Source organism: Epinephelus fuscoguttatus, linkage group LG12, assembly GCF_011397635.1.
Source record: "Epinephelus fuscoguttatus linkage group LG12, E.fuscoguttatus.final_Chr_v1".
In the NCBI taxonomy this organism is placed as follows: Eukaryota; Metazoa; Chordata; class Actinopteri; order Perciformes; family Serranidae; genus Epinephelus; species Epinephelus fuscoguttatus.
The window spans coordinates 12,131,756-12,157,218 of NC_064763.1; the positions used below are offsets into that span (position 1 = coordinate 12,131,756).

Below are 25,463 nucleotides of genomic sequence, written 5' to 3' on the forward strand. Positions count from 1 at the left end.
ACCACTTAGGAGACAGGAAGAGTAACCGTTTTCTTAACATTGGATAAGCCTACGGTGGGGTATCTCGCTTCATCCAATATCTCTGACTCTGATTCATCACTGCAGCTAAAAATAACATGAGACACCTGAGTGATGAGAACTAGGATAAAACAGATAATATTTCATTAGTAAAATAATCCACTCACTGTAAATCAGCTCCCGTTATTATAAATGAACATTTCAGTCAGACGGACCTCATCCATCGTTCACTACCTTTCCACTCTTTACTTCAGCAGCAGGAATAGTCTGGCATCACGTTCAAGTGTTTATGTGACATGTTCAGAGTAGTATTATCATCATCCAACTAAACTGTAAAAAAAAAAAAAACCTCTATATTAATGTCCCATAGGCCCATAGCAATAGCGATAGTGATACGTGCACGTAATTTAAATCTCAGATAACGGTGAAAATTTGGATGGTGTTTTCAGTGTATCCAGATCCGTTTTAAGGTTACACTTTGTCGATTGCATTCCACGCCACTGACATTTTATTGTCTAGTAAACACAACACTGTCGCTACCGTTTCATCACATATGACATGAAGTAGTCTACTTCATTTATGGTTCTGATGATGATGATGATGATGCTAGCAATTAACAACCCCGCCCTTTTTACATGAACGCGCTCGTGGCTGGTTGGGCAAACCCAGAGTTGACTGAACTAGTCGATAACAAGCTTCGTAGTACCAGTTAGCCAGACGGCAATTGTTAGGATTAGTCAAACCAGATAGCAAGAAGATATCCTGGGAAAATTAAACTGGCTTCGTAGTACAGGCTGCTGGTCTCTTGTAAAATAGATTTTCTATGTCAGTGGGACTACCTGGTTAAACATATATATATATATATATATATATATATATATATATATATACACACACACACACACACACACACACACATGTAAGCATGCATACATATATACATTCAATTCAGTTTAATTCAGTAGAACTTTATTTATCCTGAAGGAAATTCTTGTGCCAGATGTTTTGCAGATATCTGATATGCTGATATATTCAGATTACTTTATTAAATACCCGTAGGTAGATTTGTTTTGCAGTTTTTGGAGAGCAGGCATCCAACTGAACTAATTAAATGCAGCTACTCAGGACAGACAGACAGCACTGAAACAACCACAGGAACCCAGAAACCCCATAAAAATAGAAAACCTTAAAAAAACAATACAACCTTAAACAGTAGGTGAAAGTTACAGAAAGTCAGTGAAAAGGGAAGTGCAATAGTCTATATGGCTGGTAATAAAAGTGTGAGTGAGTATTTCAGCATCTTTCTGGGTTAAAGAAGGGGCCTGTTTAGACGGTACGATGTGAGAAGCTCAGTTATATACTCCAGTGCCAGATCATTTAGAGCCTTGTACATGTTTTAAAAGCAGTCCAAATAGTGGCGAAGTACTCAAGTAAAAGTACTAACACCACACTGTAAAAATACTGTTATAAAAATCATCTTCATTCAAAATCTTACTTTAGTAAAACTGTGTAATCGTACTCATAGTAGGGTAAAATGTTCCCTTTCTGTGTTTTGCTCTATATTTTTGGATTAATATTACTGTTGCATTAATGTGTATACAGTAGATGTCAGTCGGCATGTCCCCAGTTTAAGCAGGCTGGAGTCCGCCAGAGGCTAGGCAATATACTGCTGTGAAGGGGTCAGCAACAAAATGTATTTTAGCCACCTGAAAAGAGTCCCGCCTAAAAAGATCTATCAATTTAAGTGTATGCTACACATAGAATATTTTCACAGCTTTACCTTCATGTCAGTAAGAGATTTCCAGCTGGAAAATGAAGCTGTTAAATTGCTCTCTTCAAAGCCAGACTCCATTGAGAAAAACAGGGATTTAACACTGCTGAACACAGGAGCTGCTGGTCTACTGCTGCCTCGAGCAGGTATTTTGTCTATGTTACTGTTTGACTTTGGCATTTAAAGGGATTAGTTTGGATTCACAAAAGTCACACAATAACACAAATTAACTAACTGATCAAAGCAGCAGCAGACCAGCAGCTCCTGTGTTGAGCCAGCTAAAATGACTGTTTTTGTCAATGGAGTCTGGTGGCTTTGACGAGAGCATATATGGGGAACTGAAGCAGTTGGGGGGGGGGGTTCCCTGTCGGAACAAGCTGTCCGATGAAAAGGTAAAGCACCAACAATACTCAAGATGTAGCGTACATTTAGTCTGAAATAGATTTTTTAGGTGGCTGTTTTTTCTTAATGAAAATGCAGAATATCATATGTTGCACTGTGCACCTCCTGAAGCAGTACTGTTAGAGTGTCGCTTCCTGTAATGAAGCCACGCTCTGGAACTTTCCTTCCTCTCTGCCATGACTCCTCCTTTTTGCAAGTTTCTAACAGTGTACAGGCGTGAGTCTGACGCCATTGTTCTGCAATGGGCAACTATCAGGAAAAACATGCCAGCATCAGTCAGACAATTGAGAACCAGTTCGTAATTGGAACTGGCTCTCGTTCACGTCCACGTACCTAGTCAATACTTTTTTTTTTTTTTTTTTAACATGTAGAAAATATCTTGCATGGTTAATGATGGATATCTGAAGGTTGTTTTTTCAAGTTTTCAGGTGATCACTTGTTTTGTTTCCTTTTCAAACAGTATGAAAATCAACTTGCAGACAAGTGAAACCGGCCTGTTGTTGTAATCTGTCACAGTGAACCGTCGTGTCTGCTGTTAATCTTGCATGACATTGCAGTGCTGACTTTCACTGATATTGATATTTATTTGGAACAAGACATGAAAACACAAACAAGCGGACAGATAGAAAGTAATATTTACAAATAATAAAAGCATAATGTAAAAGAAGTTGTGAATGTATAGTTTACATATCTGAAAAGGAGTGGGAGGAAGTATAAACTTACTAAATCCCTCCTTTTCTCTGTAAGTCACAGAGTGACATTAAGTAACATTAATGTGCACCTTAAAGCTGCATTATCACACAACAGTAATGTAACTCTGACAACAAAAACAGATATATTTGCTGAAGTGAAACAAGTTTCAGCAGGTTGATTTTCATACAGTGAAATTAATTCAAATAAGCAACCTGAAACATTGAAATGTAATTCACTGCTGCATGTTGTGCTGACTGGATTTGATGTATTTGTGCAAATCTTCCTACAGCTTTGGAGAAATGTCAGATTCAGAATCTGATTCTGAATATCGTACTGACTGGGAAGACTCCAGAGACAGAATGAGTCTAGTGAGTTATTAATCACAATAAGAGCATTTGGCCAACGTATTGTTTTCTGTATGTCACTGATAAATTGTTTTTCTCCTCAGAAACTTATGTCCACGGACAGACCAGTTGTTGCCCTCCGTCCATCAGGTAAGAGACACTTTAACACACCAATCATATTAATATCCAGCTCTACAAAACTATTATGGTGTTGTTATTTCGTATATATTTACTAGTTTATCGACATACTTAAATTATATGATGCCTTTTACATGAGTATTTAATCAAGTATTTACTGGATAACCAACATTACATCTTTGAGGCAAGAATCTTAATGCTTAAAGGAAAATTTCGGTTTATTTCAACTCGTCTCCTATCGTCCTAAATTTGTTTCAAGTGACTAGTGACATAGAAATAATCGTTAGCATGTTAGCCGTTAGCCTAGATACAGCCGTAGCATCAGACCTGTTAAAACGTAATTGAACGGGCATCCTTTCAAGTGCAAAGTTAGTCCACTAAACAAGCTTTTTCTCCACAAAGACCGCCTCATATCGTTAGGATAAATGTCAGAGAACATATAGAAAACGACATGTAAACGTGTTGTCTTACCTTACCGGTGTGGTGCCATGTTTGTTGGTTACCATTTAGCTAAGGCTGCAGCCGGTCCCATTCCTTGCAACAGGGGTATTCCTCTTCTGTGGGCATTGGGGTACAGCATTCACAGGTAACGTTATGAAATGAAAAAATGATGGGACATGAATATGGAGCATCTATTGCTTGCTGCCTCTTGACATTTGTCCTCTTTTCCCTAAACTAATTTTTTATGCTGCTCCAAGGCAAAATGAATTTTATTTGCTGCATTGTTTTGTTTTTCAGAGGAGGCTTTTGAACGATGGAGCCGTATTCCCGTAGAAACGAGGAGAGATGCTGGACAACGTTTGAAAATTTGTGCCTTCTGGCTCCCTATTCTGCTGCAACGTGAGCCCACCTCTATTGCTCAGTGGGCTGAACAAATAGGTGTAATCGACGCAAAGTAAGTACAATTATGATTGGTATGTGAATATTTTCTTAATCCCCCAATTAATAACACTTTGAACCTTTAATGTTTAGACTGTTAAAGAGTTTGTTACTTTCTTTTAGTGACAGCGATGAACTGACTTTGAAGCACCTGCGAAAGATTGAAACGCTGGAAGCAATCTTCAGAGCCCTGGAGAGAGGAACTGTAAGTCAACTATGGGTGTTTTTTGGACCAAATGCACTTTTACATAGCTCTAAGAACCAACCTTTTTATTGTGTCCGCGCAGCAAGAACTAGGAATGATTGTAGTTCTTAGAACACCGCTTTGAGGGACCTTTTTCGCACCCAGTAGGTACTCTCTCAGCACAGTGACGTAATTGTACAGTGATTGAACCAGATTCAAGTGTATGTTGATTGGTGGAATGCATAAGCCAATGTAGCAAACAAATTCCTCAGTTTTTTTGGATGACTAAGTCGTCTCAGAGGGCTTCTTCCACATGACTTCAGGGTCCAACAATAAAGTTCATCGTCAGGATGGTTATCTGCTTATCAAATTCCATGATTCCGTCGGTGTTTTATCGCATCATGGAAATCATAGAGCCCAACTGTACCAACCGCCAGCTTACTTTCATCACTTAAACATTCCTGTTGATGGTACGAATACAAAGACAAAAAACAAACCTTGAAGGTTTGTTGCTCTTGGAGAGTCCCCCAGAAACACTTTATGTAGTAATCACACTACTCCTTCGACTATGGAACCAGGGGAACTTAAACTGCAAACAAAAAACAATCTTTTGCATAATAAGAAAGATAACATTACAAGGTGACCGCCTGAGTATGCAAGTTATCTGAAAAAAAGAGTAAATTGTGTTTGACAGTCATGCTGTTGTTATTTTTGCCATTTTGTCAACTTTTGCTTTGGATCTAAACTTCTTATTTGTTCTCTGTTTCAGCTGAAAAAGGACCAGTCAAAGCATGTTGTCTGGATAAGCAACATGTTTAACTTGGTAAGTCTGGAAAAAGTGATTGAATACTCTAAAGTTTGCCAACTATTAAAACTAAATGTACTTCAAACAATGGCAGATGCACGGCTGTTTTTTTTTTTTTTTTTTTACCTTTTGGTTAATAGTATAATAGACTTTTTTAATAAGACACAGATGTGCTCTCAGGTTCTGAAATTTAGCACCAGTTGATTTAATGCGTATCAGTATTTGGTTGTACCAACATAATTCAGTGGGTACCCTTGAAAATGCCACGTTCAGTACCTGACCCTAATGATGATACACAAGCTTTATTCCGCAGGTTGAGTCTGCTTTGCCAGAGTCCACTTCGAAATGTTGTTATTTTATCTGTTTTGTAAAATAGGTGGACCCAGTATTGAACCCTGTGGGACACCGTATGAAATGTAGCTGTTGGTTAAACCATCAACAGACGTGTTGAGAACAAACACTAATCCATTATTCAATTTAATTCAAAATCTCTGAGATGAGTCCTGTATTTATGGAGCAGAGGAGTTCATACAGTGCTGTGTTTATTTGAGGCTGCAGTTTGTGCTGCTCTTGTACCTGATACTTTATTTTAAATAAATATATATTTTATGCTCTGAGATACACAGACTTTAAATTTAGGAAAAATTGGGCACTTTTATAAGATTGTTTTATTTTCCACTACTCCCTCATTTGCAAAAATAAACACTTGATTTTTTTCCAATGCAACAAAACTTGAGTGTCAAATTTCATACAGCTCCTCAAATACCTACATGTACAGTCACTGCCTCTGTACTGCTCAGTAGAGATATGGTATAGATAAGGTATTCTATGTGACGACTTCATTTGACTTTGTATCACCAGCGTTCCGCTGAGGTTTTGGAAGATGCGTTGCACTGGTTGGAGCGAACAGGAGAACCTGCGATCCGGCGTCGTATCCTGGATCTTGGCCATGCAAACATCCGCTTCACAGCTTTGCATGTAATCTTTACAGAGTGTAAGATACATTCACACTACAGTTCACACCTCTAAACCATTCAGTGACACACCTTTGTGCTTTCTTTTATAAACTCTCAAATTAAATTCCATATTTTACTGCGCAAAAATGTGCAGTGTTTGATAAGCTGTGCTAACACTGAAGCCTAATGTTGATATAGGAGGAAAATGATTTCTAATCTCTGTTGGTGTTGAAGGTAAATTAATACACATTCCTCCTTTGCTTTCAATCAGTTGCTAAGTTTATTCAGGAAATGGGTACAAACTTGGAGAGGACGATGAAGTCACTAACAGCTCAACCATCTGACTATCAAGTAGAGGTAAGCCAACATGATGTGATATAACTCAATGTTTGCTTTAACAGGCACCTGCAGGTCTTTTCTGTAGCTCGATCTTATTTGTTTTTACGTGTTTGAGTGCACACACTGCTGCAGGGGACGGCAGCCTTTTTGATATAAAGTGCCATTTTTAATTTCTTGTTATCAGTGTGCCATGGCAACGTAACGTCAGTAGAGATGCCTCACTTTTGGACAGATCATCACAGCTTGAATATTTGATTTCATATTATGTTCATCCTAAAATGTTTGTCTTGTACTTGTGTGGGAATTAAAAATTTGTTTGTCTTGTTTTTCGTCCAGAAATGTGAAGAAATGAAGAAGAAAGGAAATGATAACTTCCAGAAAAAACAGTATGAAAAGGCCTTGAAGTTTTATTCAAAAGCTGTAAAATTTTAGTAAGTAAATATTTTAATGTTTTAGAAGTGAATTTTACCCAGACATGGAAGTTTTATTTTTTTTATGTGTTCTATTCGATATTCTACTGTGTACAGTAATGCTCTTAAATATTATGACCCTGTCTTTGTGACACTTAGATATTTCTGTTTATGTGGACACTGTCTTTTTAATTGATACAAGAAGGGGTTGGAAACACCTCTCAATATTATAAACAATTTAAACACAAGTTTCACAAAGACACTATTCAGTGCAGGGTGATTGTAGTAGATTGTATAGGTGTAACTAATAGACTGGAAAATCTGTGTAACTGAAATTAATTTTTTCTCCATCCAGTCCAGACAACCACATCATTTATGGAAACAGAGCTCTCTGTTATATCCGATGTAACAGATATCTGTAAGTACCACTTATTCATTCTGTTTGTGAATATTGTAAGTACCCAGTATCAGTAGAAAAGTTAGTGTCACCTCAAAAGATGCTGTGCTACAAGTCCCACAAAGGAGTGAACTGTGAGCTGTTGCAAGAAATGTGTTTTACTGCTGGTGTTCGTCAAAGTTCGCTCGAGTTAGGAAATGTTTTAACCTAAAGTTGAATTTTTGATTTTTACAGAAAAGCGGTCGGTGATGGAAAACGTGCAACTCTGATTAAACCCCTCTGGGCAAAGGTACTTTATCTCTTTTATGATCCGGTTACAATAATGTAGGAATGATGGCACGCAACAGAGAAAATGATCCGACATTTATCTCACAGACATAAATAAATCACACACAAGACATAACATTTTGTGGGGTTTTTATTGTCTTTGCGGTTTATTGTTTCTTATCTGAACTTGACATGATGGAGTAACTGGACGTGTCTTAGTTCCCCTCTTAGCCCTCTCCATTGTCACGTTCCAGGGAGGAGGCGCTTTCGCCACAAGTCTGGGGTTTAGTTACTCTGTAACTGGCTCTCCTCCTGTAAATGTCAGTACAGATTTGCTGTTTACAATGCAGCATTATCATGGAAACAGTATGTTGTGTCCGTTGACATGTTGATCGTGAGTTTGTTGTCCTTTTGTCCTGAAGGTGTCCAGGGGAAAATCTCTGTTCATACCAAACATGTTCTCTTTTGTCCCTGGACTCCAGCTGTACTGTACATGTCAGTCAAAAAAACAGTTATGAAGTTATTAACATATGTTTTGTTTGCAGGGTCACTACCGCTACTGTGAGGCTCTGTTCTCTCTGGGAGAATACAAAATGGCCATTGAAGCTAACAAGCTAGCCCGGCTACTGTGTAAGGCTGACCCCGAGGGAACAAAAGACCTGGAGCAGCAACACCAGAAATTCATCGCTGAAATGCCGGAACCCAAAGGTATCTTCACTGCACTCATGTCGTGTTCACAACAGCACTGTAATTCACATTTTTGTAGTCCATCTCAAACAGTACAAGTGCCCGGAAATTGAGATTGTTGGGAGATTAAGAAAGTAATTTGTAACTGGTTTGAAAGTTTTGAAGAATATGTCTTTTCCTCATGCATCCAAAACCCAACCCTTCAACACAAGATCCGCAGCCTGTCCCAAAACCGCAAATCCTATAATAACCACGCTCTGTTGAAGTTATTCAGTGAGGCGGCACGTTTTAAGTGATCATTTTGGGAAATTTTATACGTGTGAAACAGAGAGTTAAGGTGCCTTTTTGTAACACACCTGATCGAAGTGGTTTCAAATTCCAGGTGGCACAGAAGACAGAGCCGTCACACAAAGTCAGCAGTCACAGGATTAAAAGTGTTAAAACACTGAATTCAATTATAGTTATTTGTATTCTTTTTCAATATACTTATCATTCAACACACAAAATCCGACCTGCATGTTCTTAATAAGGAAAAAATTAATCAAGGCAAAATGCAAATACCGAACCTGGCGCAGGACAAACTACACTTTATGCTGCGTCTATACTGCGTCTACTTCAAACTGAGGTGAATATCTTCAAAGATCAGATCGTGACGTAATCATTGCTTGTCATGGAAAGAACAACAAGTTAATCTCTAAGCAGGGTGAAGTCATCCTTCATAGTTTGTGCCTTCATAAATGAAACCTGTGTCTATGTGTTTTGCTTTCAGTTGTACATCCTAAGAAGACTCACAGTAAAAGGTCCGTGTGCGCTACTTCATTCACATTGTAGAAGCATGATTTAAAAAAGATGATAGACTTATGTATCATATGTTTTGTTTTTTAGACCGGACAGCATCAACAGAGCACATGCAGCTGTTAATAAGACTGATCCTCCACCACAGAATAAGGTCAGTAACTCTTTGTTTATGGTTCGTTTCCTCAGCAATAATTTAACAGGTGCCAACAATTTTAATCACAAACAATGGCTTTATCTGAAGTCTGATGTATTTCAGTGTTGATAATGAACTTGTGTGTTGACAGGTCTTGGAGGTTAAAGTGGAAAAGCAACCAGGTGAGTTTGTTTAAACACTTACTGACTGACCAGATTTTTTTCCCCCATTGATCAGTCGATTGGTGGGTAAAATTTCAGTCGACCAAGATTTTCATTGGTTGACTACAACCCTACTTTCCACAAGTGTCATATTATATTAATATTTGTTATACAGTTTAAATTGTCGACAACTGAGAAGCTCATTAATGTGTGTCGGCAGCTTGATAGTACTCAACAGAAATGCCAAACTGGTTTCTTGAACATGTCAGTGAGTTCACTGTACTCCAATGGCCTCCACAGTCACCAGATCTCAGTCCAATAGAGCACCTTTGGGATGTGGTGGAACGGGAGATTCTCATCATGGATGTGCAGCCCACAAATCTGCAGCAACTGTGTGATGTCATCATGTCAATATGGACCAAAATCTCTGAGGAATGTTTCCAGCACCTCATTGAATCTATGACACCAAGAATTAAAAAGGGGGTCCAACCGGTAATTGCAAGGTGTACCTAATAAGGTGGCCGGTGAGTGTATACATGCCACTTTCCACTTCTGCCCTATTGCATTTCTATTGTATTTTTTTCTAGTACTTTTGTTTCTTTTCTTTACTGTATTTCTGTAGCCTGGTAAGACACAGAGCAAAACAGAATGTTGAGCTCACATCGTCGGGATGGTCTCTATATTTAATGTACAACCCCAATTCCAAAAAGTTTGGATGCTGTGTAAAACATAAATATAAAATAAAAACGGAAAGCAATGATTTGCAAATCCTTTTTGAAAAATATTCAACTGAATATTGATGAGCCATACAATGAAGCTATGGGAAAGAGCAGTGGAAGCTAGACTAAGAGCAGAAGTGAGCATCTGTGAGCAGCAGTGTGGTTTCATGCCAAGAAAAAGTACTTCAGCTGCAGTATTTGCTTTGAGGATGCTGAAGGAGAAGTACAGAGAAGGTCAGAGGGACCAGCATTGTGCCTGTGTAGGTCTAGGGAAAGCATATGACAGGGTGCCGAGAGAGGAGCTGTGGTATTGTATGAGGACGTCTGGAGTGGCAGAGAAGTATGTTAGAGTGGTGCAGGACATGTATGAGAGCTGTAGGACAGTGGTGAGGTGTGCTGTAGGTGTGACAGAGGAGTTTAAGATGGAAGTGGGACTGCATCGACAGGAGTGATGTGTGATAGAAGAGTACCAGCAGGATTAAAAGGAAAGGTGTACAAGACGGTGATGAGAGCAGCCATGTTGTTTGGTTTAGAGACAGTGGCACTGAGGAAAAGACAGGAGGCAGAGCTGGAGGTAGCAAAGATGAAGATGGTGAGGTTCTCTTTGGGAGTGGCGAGGATGGAGAGGATCAGGACTGAGGACATCAGAGGGACAGGTCATGTTAGATGTTTTGGAGATAAAGTCAGAGGGGCCAGACTGAGATGGTTTGGACATGTTCAGAGGAGGGATAGCGAATATATCGGTAGAAGGATGCTGAGGCTGGAACAGCCAGGCAAGAGGCCTAGAGGAAGACCAAAGAGGAGATCTATGGATGTTGTGAAAGAGGACATGAAGTAAACTGGTGTGAGAGAAGAGGATGCAGAGGATAGGGTTAGATGGAGGCAGATGACTGGCTGTGGCCACCAGAAGAAGGAGATGGTACAACGATAACGATAACTTGAGGTAAGTTGAGTTTAGCTGAAACTAACGTTACACAACAAACTTTGAAACAATAATTCCGCTGTTATCTTAAAAAAAAGGCTTCAACTTTTTTTAAAATATATAACGCTAATAATTTATTACACTCATTTTACTTTCATATACACAGCATGGATCATTGGTGACAGCTATGTCCGGCGTGGTGTCCAGAGAGCTGCAGAGACCTTGGGAAGCACCCTCAGCATCCCGGGCGTCCGTGTCTGCTGGTTTGGCTGGAGTGGACTGCAGTGGAGAGGCCTTCTCTCCTTCTTTTCCCACTCCATGCGAGGAAGAGCAGCACCAGATGTCCTCATCGTCCACTGTGGCGGCAGTGTCAAGAAGCTGGTCAGCATGATGAAGGAGGACCTGCACCAGCTTCACCCCCAGCATCCTGGCATTAAGATAATATTTTCTTCACTGGCCCAAAGTTGCAGGTGGGAGGCTGGTGGCAATCCAGCAAAGATTGATAAGGCCAGGAAATGTGTGTTATGACTACATTTGTTCATAGTTTAAATGGTGCCATAATTGAGCACCCTCACATCAGACACATTCATCTCACACCTAGGGGAAATTATATGTTTTTAAGTAAATTAGTTAATTGTCTTAAAGACCACCTCCAAACGCAGTGAACTGCTTACTGTTGGCAGTGTCACTGCTTTTGAATTTGGCCTTTAGGACACATTTTGTTAGGCCTGATCATAGCCCAGGCTGTCATGGCTAATGTTGAGTTTTTGATATTCATCTATAACTTGTTTAAAATTTCAATAAATTCTATTTATATTTGCACTCCTTTTGTCCTTGTTACTGACTGAATGTTGTATTTCACAATCAAATCTGACTGTCAATTGAAAGGACCAACAAATCATATACTACAGACAAAACATTAAGCATTAATGTTTAACATTGTCACTGACAAAAAATTAAGCAGTCCATTTCTGTGTGGGCCTGATTATTTTAACTTTGTACTTGAAGATAACTAAGCATCTTACACCCAGCAGCAGAGCCTGAGAAGATTTTGGAGAGTAACCTTTGTTTGCTGCTCTGTTAGAAGTCTACTTTTAACACAGAAGAATGTGACTGGATAAAAGGGCTCAAAGTGAAAAACAAAGAATTAGCTGGACACAATAGTTTTGAAGCCCCCAAGGAGGTATCACTTGTTTGCTATGTTGCCAACTCTGAGAGGGTCTTCCTCAGGCAAAGGTACTGTGACGTTTTTATAGTGAGGCAAGCAGAAAGATAATCAGCCAATTATGTGTTGCTGGTTTTTTTTTTAGCCTCACTATATAAGTCTCAATACCGAGCAATACCCACAGAACCTTCTCATATGTCACAACGTCACAAATAAATAATACCTCCTACGGGACTTAAAACTATTCAATGTGCAGATATTTCCTTGTTTTTCACAAAAGGAGGAGACTTTCTCCGTGAATTTTCTTCATTTGTCTTAAAGAAATGTCCAAACAAAACCGGCACATAACATGAGCTTTTCTTTTTTTTTTTTTTTTTTTTACATTCTGCTAAGATAAATGCAAACTTGGGTAAATGTTAAGACATAAATGAAAACATTAAGATGCCATTAATAACTATTATATTTTGTTAAAGGTTTAAATCACCACTATATTTCCAATCATCACAGGAAACTGATGAAAGACAGCTTTCAAGAAATTAGCTTTTACTCTAAAGTAAATTTTGTCTGATCCACTTTATATCACAAAAATTCGAACCATTTCACAAACAGTTTAACAAAATTAAGTCAAAGCTTGCATTCATGAAAACATCCATTTTAAAATGTTACAAAAGTACACATGAAATAAATGAAAAGATTTATAACAGTAATTATAAAACCTATGGATTAGGACCCAGTGTCATAATTTGCAAAATCTTAATTTCTTGTGAAACAACCTCTTTACTGTGGAGTAAATATCACATTGGCCGAAGCGTTGTAACTTTCCTCAAGTGTCCTACATGAGAGAAAGATAATAGGTTAAAAACACAGGTAGAAAACAATGACTACAGCCTGTCTTGGTTAAAAGCCCACTCACCACCAAAATGATCTTATTGCTGAGTAAGTGGCTGTCATTCATAAAATAGTTTTGTGTTTAAGTTCTGTAGATATTCAACTTTATATTTGAATGTGATTTTAAATTTAACTGTACTATCAAGACAAGTGGAGTATGAATGTACAGTATGCAATTCATCCACATTAAAATAATTGTTGCTATCAAAAGGAAACTGAACTGTTCTCAAAGCTCACTGCCACTGTGGAATCATGCTATGTCTGTCTCATTATGAGAATATTTTTCCATTGGTTTTTCACAGACTGTGTGTGGGGAAAAAGGTAGTAGTTCTCACTTTGATAAAGGGTCTTTGCATAAAAGGCACTAAAATGTTAAAGTCGGTAAATACATATCATGTTCCTTGATTAATAAAATCTTCATTTGGCCTTTTGCATCAGGGGAACACTAAACTGCACTGGTGTGTCAGTAATTTCACCTTATCAGGAATAGTACGCAGACAAGCTGTGCCCTAATCGAGTACTTAGTAATGTATGACAATTAGTAATTTATGTAATGCATTTAAATGTATTATGGACAATAATTCATAATTTTAAACTAATAAGTTTCTTGACTCTTTGTGAGGTACTGTATAAAAAAAGGTGTTTTTATCCTGGAGTCAGTGCTGAAGTGATGACTCTCAAAGTGTTCACTGCACAGACGGGAAGTCTTGTTTGGAGTCCAGTTCTGTCTCCTCGTGTTGAGTGTCCACTGGTCCAGTCTGTCTGGGTCACCTAGAGGAAAACTTTACACAGACAAATAGATATTAAAAGTAATATATGTGTTAGCTACCTACTTTACAGACACCTTTGCAGGCAAACAATACAACAACTTACTTCAATGTTTAACAGATCATAATCAATTTATTTTAGCAAAACAAAAGGTGGTGGCCATCACAGTCCTGATATTCTGTCTGTGCATTATCTATTGTTGTTTAAGCACAGGCCTATATCATACACTAGTCTTCTTAATATTTTATATGTGACAGTCAAATGTCACATTAGTTTTTTTTCAATCACGTTACACACCTTATTGTAATTTCACACAGTTCGCCACTTTTTAATTTAAATACACAAGTATAGCCTTAATGTTACGTTAACGTTACACTGCTCATATGACAACGTTAACATTGCAACACGTTAGCCAACTAACGTGGTGGACCTTTATTTTCAAACCTCACACAGCCTCAGCCTTTTGTTCAAAATATTCTCCCCCTAAATGCCTAACGTTAAATCCTAACACTTCTCTGTCAGGCTCTGACTTCGATGCATCCCCGGACTGGCGTCTTGCTCGAAGGCTAAATGTTAGCTGGTTGATTAGCTAGTTAACGAGCTAAGCTTGTGTTGTATCGTGTTGTCTGTGGCTCTGTAACTTGATGTGGATGTTGCTGCTGTGATACAGCTTGCATTTGAAAATGAGACCTCCGGTATCAACGTGATTTTACATGTATTAAATAAAGACTTAATAATATAATAATAATAAGCTGACAAGCTAGGTGGTGACCGCAAACACCGATACACGCTGCTGACAAGCTAGATGGTGACCGCTAATTAGTGCTAACATATAAACATAAATAAAATAATACTAGAATTTCAGAATTTCACTTACCGAAAACCTGGAGCACAGACTTCTTGGACGGTCTGTTGGTATAATTAGTCGAACAGCAAGCCATATTACTCCAATATTTGCCTGAAAAATTATCCGAAAGGCGCAAACACGGCTGAGAGGACAGGTTCAATGCCTTGAACATGGGCACGAATTGGCTGAGATGACGCCGAGCAGACGGCCGAGTCGAGGCTCAGCTCTGCAGCAGAGCCAGCGGCTAGTTAGCATGCTAGTTAGCCACCCGTGATGGTGCCACCTGTCAGTCAAAGTGACCACGCCCTTAACTATGCGCAATTTCAAACCTTAATAACATTTAAACGGAAGAGTTAGAAAAAAATTCACCCCCCTCAGAGTTGTCATGAAAGGGGAACTTAACTATAGAGACCAAAACCATTTTTTGTACCAGGCTGTAAACATGTTTATTTCTGCTCTAAAGATGGGCATTTTAACATGGGGGTCTATGGGAATTGACTCACTTCCGGAGCCAGCATCAAGTGGACAGTCAGTGAACTGCAGTTTTTGGCACTTCCGCATTGGTCTCACTTGTCTCCCCCGGAGGTTGGGGCTTGATAGACACTGATAAGTGGTATAAGTGGTGAAGGTTTCAGCTCCCATGGGAAATCAGTGCAACATCACCCTCTTGTGGTAGAAAATCCTATCAGTTAGTGTAAATGCAGTAGATCTAATGTCAGCTGTAATTGTTCTTCAGTGGTGGAAGAAATACTCAGATATTTTACTTAATACTCTGTTACAAATAGTGCAGTAAAAACTAGAAAGTAGAAGAAAATGGAAGTTCCTCAAAACTGGATTGAAGTACAGTACGTGAATAAATGTGCATCGGTTCTTTCCACCTGTTATTTGCACATACACTACCAACTGGCATCATATCTCTATCATTTTTCAACTCAAATATATATACGACGATATTACTAAAGCCAATTACAGCATTACGGTGGATGGAATCTCCATTTTTAACAAAAAAAAAAAAAAAAAAATCAACAATACTTTAATCAGATAATCATTTATTCCAAGAACAGTACCACCTGCTATATATAAATGGACAGACCAGACTCTCTTGATGGTGAGACATGGAATACTGTATTTAACCTTTCTTGCAAATATGTGTTCCCCAACAAATTCAATGTTTGAAAATACAAATTTCTCCAAGAATGAACAATATATAATTAATTTGCTCATTGTTTTAGCGAGCTGGATAGCCACAAAAAAGGTTCAGAGACTGAGATCAATGTCAGAAAATGTCAAATTATTCAAAACATCCATGCACAAAAAGAAGAGTGCTCAAAGTGCACAAAATAATATTGAAAAGTGATAAAAACAGCAGCAAACATTTCGGTCCTTAACTCATCAATGCTGATGCCAATACCAAATGTATTCAAGTTTATTACTGTGGGTCCAATAACTGTCTGACGAGTTATTCTAAGACACTGGAAGACTGTTAACAGAGGCCCCAGAACTGAAAGAATGGGTTAATGCAATGGTGGAAATAGCATCTTACGAATGTTTGTACTGGACTACACTTTCATATTATAAGAAATACATGCCTTGTGTTCTTGTATGCCTGGAAAATAATAATATACTAGTACTACTACAGAGTGGTTTATGTGTCAATAATGGGTGCGTGAAGCCTACCGGAAATCCACCCGCAGAAGAAGAGGAGTTTGAGGGGGGGGGGTTTTTCTGCTGATCGCCACCGCCTCCTTTCGTGTGTGCTGACGACACGAGGAGCTGCGTGAACAGATTTAACTTCCGCACACAAGCATGAACAGGACAGGCATAGCGCAGTGCTGAGCGTCCGGACAACATTTCTCATAAGGTAACGTTACGTGTTATTTAATTAATTACTTCACTGTCAGTATGTGTTTCAAACTGGATAAACTGCACGCGCATCCTGTCTCGAGTCGGGCTTGTTTCCGTCTCGCTCGAACAAAGTGTCGTAGCTTTAGCTGTTGATTAAAAGCTATAAAGTAAAGGGACGTCGGAGAATATGTGTGTAATAATGCTATAAACTAACAACACAACAGTTTGATGTAAAGAGTTCCCAACTTCGTACTGTTAACGAACTACCGCGATGGTTTTAACGATACTACGTAGGTTAGCTCATTGGCTAAAAATGCTAACATGATAATGACCAATAAGAAGCAGCTCTGATAGGTGACATCATTCCAGACAGGCTTTGTTTTGACAAACTATTTAAAATAACAAAGTTTGGCGCCATTTTGTTGACAGACTACGACAAATAATTTAGCCACACCAATTTGTGTTTGCTATTAGGCTGAAAATAAAAAGCTGTAAAGTTTTTTTCACCACATTAATGGTGTAAATAAGTAACATCAAAACGATGACTAAGGTCCAAGTTAGCTGACTCTCCTCTGTGTCCACTGTCCAGCACATACAGTGTGAGTACTGTTACTGTAAACAAGTCAAACTAGTTGTTTTAAAATGGACCACACCCACAGGCAGTTAGTCATGGTTTTAGAACCTGTGAGGGTAAATACACTGAGCTTATAATAATAATAATTATAACTTTATTTGTTCAGCACTGGTAGAGCTGAAAGCACAAAGTGCTTCCCAAGGTAAAGAAAATACAAAACAAACACAACATTAATAAAACAGGTACATGCATACACCTACATATACAAACACATACCATCATTAGTAGTAGAGTATCAGGGCATCATAAAGAATGTGGTGACAGAGACATGCTTGTTTTTCTTGACAGGCCACTAGGTTTGAATAGTTGTTGTTTTATTGCTGATTTTTGTATATTATGTTGTATGTTGTATTTGTTGCATTTTAGATGTGTTTTGATTGGCTGCTACCTTGGCCACAGGCCTGTACTACGCAAGATTTGAAATTAGCCAGGCAACTTCAGGGTTAACTCTGGGTTTTCAATACTATGAAGCTGGTTCTGTTTTTGCCAGGGGAAATCACTGTTGTAACTGATACTGAACAGCTAACCTGCTCCGGTGAACTTCAGGGTATCAGATCACAGCTTGGCAACACCCTGACCTCTGACCAATCAGATCACTGAAGAAAAAAGTACACATGAATGAAAGTCTGAAGTGACGGTAAAAAAGAGGAGCCTATATGCTGTTATAGGTCAGTAGAATCATTTAATATTTCCACTCATTTTAAAAGAAAGCTTCTAACAAATGGAGAGATCATTAACAACAGTAAATGCATGATTTTAACACTATTTGACATTATTAAGTTTATTTTAGTTTGCAGTGACTGCTGACAGTGCTGCTACTTTTACACTCTGACAGAGATATTGGATGAAGCGAGATACCCCACTCAGCTCACTTCCTGATTCAGTGACGTCAGGCTCTGATTGGAGGGAGAGCTAACCATGCCCACTTAGGAGACAGGAAGAGTAACCGTTTTCTTAACATTGGATAAGCCTACGGTGGGGTATCTCGCTTCATCCAATATCTCTGACTCTGATTCATCACTGCAGCTAAAAATAACATGAGACACCTGAGTGATGAGAACTAGGATAAAACAGATAATATTTCATTAGTAAAATAATCCACTCACTGTAAATCAGCTCCCGTTATTATAAATGAACATTTCAGTCAGACGGACCTCATCCATCGTTCACTACCTTTCCACTCTTTACTTCAGCAGCAGGAATAGTCTGGCATCACGTTCAAGTGTTTATGTGACATGTTCAGAGTAGTATTATCATCATCCAACTAAACTGTAAAAAAAAAAAAAAACCTCTATATTAATGTCCCATAGGCCCATAGCAATAGCGATAGTGATACGTGCACTGACATTTTATTGTCTAGTAAACACAACACTGTCGCTACCGTTTCATCACATATGACATGAAGTAGTCTACTTCATTTATGGTTCTGATGATGATGATGATGATGCTAGCAATTAACAACCCCGCCCTTTTTACATGAACGCGCTCGTGGCTGGTTGGGCAAACCCAGAGTTGACTGAACTAGTCGATAACAAGCTTCGTAGTACCAGTTAGCCAGACGGCAATTGTTAGGATTAGTCAAACCAGATAGCAAGAAGATATCCTGGGAAAATTAAACTGGCTTCGTAGTACAGGCTGCTGGTCTCTTGTAAAATAGATTTTCTATGTCAGTGGGACTACCTGGTTAAACATATATATATATATATATATATATATATATATATATATATATATATATATATATATATATATATATAGAGAAACACACACACACACACACACACACACACACACACACACACATGTAAGCATGCATACATATATACATTCAATTCAGTTTAATTCAGTAGAACTTTATTTATCCTGAAGGAAATTCTTGTGCCAGATGTTTTGCAGATATCTGATATGCTGATATATTCAGATTACTTTATTAAATACCCGTAGGTAGATTTGTTTTGCAGTTTTTGGAGAGCAGGCATCCAACTGAACTAATTAAATGCAGCTACTCAGGACAGACAGACAGCACTGAAACAACCACAGGAACCCAGAAACCCCATAAAAATAGAAAACCTTAAAAAACCCAAACAATACAACCTTAAACAGTAGGTGAAAGTTACAGAAAGTCAGTGAAAAGGGAAGTGCAATAGTCTATATGGCTGGTAATAAAAGTGTGAGTGAGTATTTCAGCATCTTTCTGGGTTAAAGAAGGGGCCTGTTTAGGCAGTACGATGTGAGAAGCTCAGTTATATACTCCGGTGCCAGATCATTTAGAGCCTTGTACATGTTTTAAAAGCAGTCCAAATAGTGGCGAAGTACTCAAGTAAAAGTACTAACACCACACTGTAAAAATACTGTTATAAAAATCATCTTCATTCAAAATCTTACTTTAGTAAAACTGTGTGTACTCATAGTAGGGTAAAATGTTCCCTTTCTGTGTTTTGCTCTATATTTTTGGATTAATATTACTGTTGCATTAATGTGTATACAGTAGATGTCAGTCGGCATGTCCCCAGTTTAAGCAGGCTGGAGTCCGCCAGAGGCTAGGCAATATACTGCTGTGAAGGGGTCAGCAACAAAATGTATTTTAGCCACCTGAAAAGAGTCCCGCCTAAAAAGATCTATCAATTTAAGTGTATGCTACACATAGAATATTTTCACAGCTTTACCTTCATGTCAGTAAGAGATTTCCAGCTGGAAAATGAAGCTGTTAAATTGCTCTCTTCAAAGCCAGACTCCATTGAGAAAACAGGGATTTAACACTGCTGAACACAGGAGCTGCTGGTCTACTGCTGCCTCGAGCAGGTATTTTGTCTATGTTACTGTTTGACTTTGGCATTTAAAGGGATTAGTTTGGATTCACAAAAGTCACACAATAACACAAATTAACTAACTGATCAAAGCAGCAGCAGACCAGCAGCTCCTGTGTTGAGCCAGCTAAAATGACTGTTTTTGTCAATGGAGTCTGGTGGCTTTGACGAGAGCATATATGGGGAACTGAAGCAGTTAGGGGGGGGGGGTTCCCTGTCGGAACAAGCTGTCCGATGAAAAGGTAAAGCACCAACAATACTCAAGATGTAGCGTACATTTAGTCTGAAATAGATTTTTTAGGTGGCTGTTTTTTCTTAATGAAAATGCAGAATATCATATGTTGCACTGTGCACCTCCTGAAGCAGTACTGTTAGAGTGTCGCTTCCTGTAATGAAGCCACGCTCTGGAACTTTCCTTCCTCTCTGCCATGACTCCTCCTTTTTGCAAGTTTCTAACAGTGTACAGGCGTGAGTCTGACGCCATTGTTCTGCAATGGGCAACTATCAGGAAAAACATGCCAGCATCAGTCAGACAATTGAGAACCAGTTCGTAATTGGAACTGGCTCTCGTTCACGTCCACGTCCCTAGTCAATACTTTTTTTTTTTTTTTTTTAACATGTAGAAAATATCTTGCATGGTTAATGATGGATATCTGAAGGTTGTTTTTTCAAGTTTTCAGGTGATCACTTGTTTTGTTTCCTTTTCAAACAGTATGAAAATCAACTTGCAGACAAGTGAAACCGGCCTGTTGTTGTAATCTGTCACAGTGAACCGTCGTGTCTGCTGTTAATCTTGCATGACATTGCAGTGCTGACTTTCACTGATATTGATATTTATTTGGAACAAGACATGAAAACACAAACAAGCGGACAGATAGAAAGTAATATTTACAAATAATAAAAGCATAATGTAAAAGAAGTTGTGAATGTATAGTTTACATATCTGAAAAGGAGTGGGAGGAAGTATAAACTTACTAAATCCCTCCTTTTCTCTGTAAGTCACAGAGTGACATTAAGTAACATTAATGTGCACCTTAAAGCTGCATTATCACACAACAGTAATGTAACTCTGACAACAAAAACAGATATATTTGCTGAAGTGAAACAAGTTTCAGCAGGTTGATTTTCATACAGTGAAATTAATTCAAATAAGCAACCTGAAACATTGAAATGTAATTCACTGCTGCATGTTGTGCTGACTGGATTTGATGTATTTGTGCAAATCTTCCTACAGCTTTGGACGAAATGTCAGATTCAGAATCTGATTCTGAATATCGTACTGACTGGGAAGACTCCAGAGACAGAATGAGTCTAGTGAGTTATTAATCACAATAAGAGCATTTGGCCAACGTATTGTTTTCTGTATGTCACTGATAAATTGTTTTTCTCCTCAGAAACTTATGTCCACGGACAGCACAGTTGTTGCCCTCCGTCCATCAGGTAAGAGACACTTTAACACACCAATCATATTAATATCCAGCTCTACAAAACTATTATGGTGTTGTTATTTCGTATATATTTACTAGTTTATCGACATACTTAAATTATATGATGCCTTTTACATGAGTATTTAATCAAGTATTTACTGGATAACCAACATTACATCTTTGAGGCAAGAATCTTAATGCTTAAAGGAAAATTTCGGTTTATTTCAACTCGTCTCCTATCGTCCTAAATTTGTTTCAAGTGACTAGTGACATAGAAATAATCGTTAGCATGTTAGCCGTTAGCCTAGATACAGCCGTAGCATCAGACCTGTTAAAACATAATTGAACGGGCATCCTTTCAAGTGCAAAGTTAGTCCACTAAACAAGCTTTTTCTCCACAAAGACCGCCTCATATCGTTAGGATAAATGTCAGAGAACATATAGAAAACAACATGTAAACGTGTTGTCTTACCTTACCGGTGTGGTGCCATGTTTGTTGGTTACCATTTAGCTAAGGCTGCAGCCGGTCCCATTCCTTGCAACAGGGGTATTCCTCTTCTGTGGGCATTGGGGTACAGCATTCACAGGTAACGTTACACCACCAATCTCCAGAGCTAAATCCTTCCAGCAGCCATTCCTCCTCTGTCGCCCACTACCTGTTGTGCCTCTCTCTCTCTCCTCCGTTCTTCAATTTCACGAAGCTCTTTGTCAGTGTATTCTGCCTCAAATAAATAAGGGCAGCCATAAAACTCTGCAAAATCAAATTCCTCCTCCACAAAGTCGTAGTCTGGCAAAAAGTCAGCCATTATTCTATAAATCTTTCATAAAATAAATGAATGAACCTTTCAGGCTACTGTCCGGTTCTGCCTTGCAGCTGCTGCGGCTTGTCCTCGCGAGATTTCAGGCACGGTATGAGATCGCTGCTTGTTCTCGCAATATTTCGGCCGCGCTTTGGGAAGCAGAGGTAAATGGTAAACACACTGTAAGGTAAGACAACAACTCTGAAGACCACCTAAACGTGGAATGTTAGTATATATGCTTTCCACATTGAGAGGCGATGGCTGCCCTTATTTATTTGAGCCAGAATACACTGACGAAGAGCTTCGTGAAATTGAAGAATGGAGGAGGAGACAGAGAGAGGCACAACAGGTAACAACAGAGGACGACAGAGGAGTAATGGCTGCTGGAAGGATTTAACTCTGGAGCTCGGTGGTGTAACGTTACCTGTGAATGCTGTACCCCAATGCCCACAGAAGAGGAATACCTCTGTTGCAAGGAATGGGACCGGTTGCAGCCTTAGCTAAATAGTAAACAACAAACATGGCACCACACCGGTAAGGTAAGACAACACGTTTACATGTTGTTTTCTATATGTTCTCTGACATTTATCCTAACGATATGAGGCGGTCTTTGTGGAGAAAAAGCTTGTTTAGTGGACTAACTTTGCACTTGAAAGGATGCCCGTTCAATTACGTTTTAACAGGTCTGATGCTATGGCCATATCTAGGCTAATGGCTAACATGCTAACTATTATTTCTATGTCACTAGTCACTTGAAACAAATTTAGGACGATAGGAGACGGGTTGAAATAAACCGAAATTTCCCTTTTAAAGGGAAGTATTGTCATCAATCTAATGTGAAGCGTATCTCTATAAATAACAGCTTATACATTGATGTTTGGCAGAAGGGAAACTTTTGTATTAAATATTGGTGAGCTCAATATGATTGAAGATAAGATCCGTTTTTGACATATTCCATAAACCATTTTATTTCCAAGGTGTTAAGAATAAGTTTAAGATTCTTTTCAAAGTTGCTGAAGTTGATCGATTTTTGCCGTTTTCGAACAATATATTGCTATGGGTTAAATTCTTTATCACAGGCTACTGGGAAGCAACATGTTTTCACAATTGGTTAAACACTAGTCGACCAGAAAGGTTATTAGTTGGCAAGATCTCATTTTCACTTAGTCACAGAAAAAACAAGCAAAACGAAAACAAACATGAAACTCTGTTCGGAGCTGCACCTCGTCAAACTGCATCAAACCCACATGACTGGACCATGTGGGAGTTTAACTTGAAAGGACACACAGGAAGTGGCCACACTCAGCAGTCAGACAGCAGTCAGGTTCATTTCCAGGGCTGCAAAGGTGGCGCAAAGAAGGGACTTTGCGGTGGCTGTAAAGCATGATCTCTGTGTATAGAGGGTTTTATACAGAACGGCAAGGCAGCATAACGGCTTGAAATTCCCACCTTGAGGAGGCAGTGTAAAGGGAGTACAGTAACCTCTGTGTTGAGACGAGCTCTTACACTGATAGTCAGAATCCGGTCTAGTGAGCTGTCAAAAGGAGAGCCAAGCCAAGCAGGGAGTCACACCTTAATCATCATGGGAACTGTTTCAGAATCTCACCCGCCCTACCTTTTGGTCTTTTGTCATTACAATAGCAAATTTAGACAATTTGCTCTTCAGTTTCACTTATTCAGGAAAGCCTCAAACTCAGTTTGCCTTTTGGCCCTGGCTGTGTTTTTGCCTATATGTTAATCCCCTTGCCTTAGGGTCACCTCAGAAAATGTGTATAAAATCCTTGCCCTTAGGATGCAGAGCATAACGGTGGGAGTTATGTCTTTTTTCCATGTTGGATGAAATGCTCCACCATAATCTCACCTGTCCCCTTCTGAAGCGTAAGATTTTTTCTTCAATGTGGACCTAAATGTGGCTTTCTTCAAGAAAATGAAATGAAAAAATGATGGGACCTGAATATGGAGCATCTATTGCTTGCTGCCTCTTGACATTTGTCCTCTTTTCCCTAAACTAATTTTTTATGCTGCTCCAAGGCAAAATGAATTTTATTTGCTGCATTGTTTTGTTTTTCAGAGGAGGCTTTTGAACGATGGAGCCGTATTCCCGCAGAAACGAGGAGAGATGCTGGACAACGTTTGAAAATTTGTGCCTTCTGGCTCCCTATTCTGCTGCAACGTGAGTCCACCTCTATTGCTCAGTGGGCTGAACAAATAGGTGTAATCGACGCAAAGTAAGTACAATTATGATTGGTATGTGAATATTTTCTTAATCCCCTAATTAATAACACTTTGAACCTTTAATGTTTAGACTGTTAAAGAGTTTGTTACTTTCTTTTAGTGACAGCGATGAACTGACTTTGAAGCACCTGAAAGATTGAAACGCTGGAAGCAATCTTCAGAGCCCTGGAGAGAGGAACTGTAAGTCAACTATGGATGTTTTTTGGACCAAATGCACTTTTACATAGCTCTAAGAACCAACCTTTTTATTGTGTCCGCGCAGCAAGAACTAGGAATGATTGTAGTTCTTAGAACACCGCTTTGAGGGACCTTTTTCGCACCCAGTAGGTACTCTCTCAGCACAGTGACGTAATTGTACAGTGATTGAACCAGATTCAAGTGTATGTTGATTGGTGGAATGCATAAGCCAATGTAGCAAACAAATTCCTCAGTTTTTTTGGATGACTAAGTCGTCTCAGAGGGCTTCTTCCACATGACTTCAGGGTCCAACAATAAAGTTCATCGTCAGGATGGTTATCTGCTTATCAAATTCCACGATTCCGTCGGTGTTTTATCGCATCATGGAAATCATAGAGCCCAACTGTACCAACCGCCAGCTTACTGTCATCACTTAAACATTCCTGTTGATGGTACGAATACAAAGACAAAAAACAAACCTTGAAGGTTTGTTGCTCTTGGAGAGTCCCCCAGAAACACTTTATGTAGTAATCACACTACTCCTTCGACTATGGAACCAGGGGAACTTAAACTGCAAACAAAAAACAATCTTTTGCATAATAAGAAAGATAACATTACAAGGTGACCGCCTGAGTATGCAAGTTATCTGAAAAAAAGAGTAAATTGTGTTTGACAGTCATGCTGTTGTTATTTTTGCCATTTTGTCAACTTTTGCTTTGGATCTAAACTTCTTATTTGTTCTCTGTTTCAGCTGAAAAGGACCAGTCAAAGCATGTTGTCTGGATAAGCAACATGTTTAACTTGGTAAGTCTGGAAAAAGTGATTGAATACTCTAAAGTTTGCCAAC

The 25,463-nt window shown here is 38.9% G+C and overlaps 1 protein-coding gene across 9 annotated transcripts in view; it reads left to right on the forward strand.

Annotated features, from left to right (window-relative positions):
• Positions 1–3,140: 3,140 nt before the first annotated feature.
• LOC125898834 (E3 ubiquitin-protein ligase TTC3-like) overlaps positions 3,141–25,463 on the forward strand; it is a 54,666-nt gene continuing 32,343 nt past the window's right edge. The window contains exons 1-13 of one of the 9 annotated variants that reach the window (XM_049592791.1): positions 3,141–3,252; positions 3,333–3,378; positions 4,105–4,261; positions 4,369–4,450; positions 5,199–5,252; positions 6,096–6,228; positions 6,462–6,547; positions 6,866–6,960; positions 7,295–7,357; positions 7,571–7,625; positions 8,149–8,311; positions 9,060–9,090; positions 9,176–9,239. In XM_049592791.1, coding sequence (XP_049448748.1) covers positions 3,148–3,252; positions 3,333–3,378; positions 4,105–4,261; positions 4,369–4,450; positions 5,199–5,252; positions 6,096–6,228; positions 6,462–6,547; positions 6,866–6,960; positions 7,295–7,357; positions 7,571–7,625; positions 8,149–8,311; positions 9,060–9,090; positions 9,176–9,239 — 1,134 coding nt within the window. In that variant the 5' untranslated portion in view covers positions 3,141–3,147. The remainder of the gene's footprint in view (positions 3,253–3,332; positions 3,379–4,104; positions 4,262–4,368; positions 4,451–5,198; positions 5,253–6,095; positions 6,229–6,461; positions 6,548–6,865; positions 6,961–7,294; positions 7,358–7,570; positions 7,626–8,148; positions 8,312–9,059; positions 9,091–9,175; positions 9,240–25,463) is intronic. The other 8 variants (XM_049592794.1, XM_049592796.1, XM_049592792.1 and 5 more) reach the window with 8 other exon arrangements.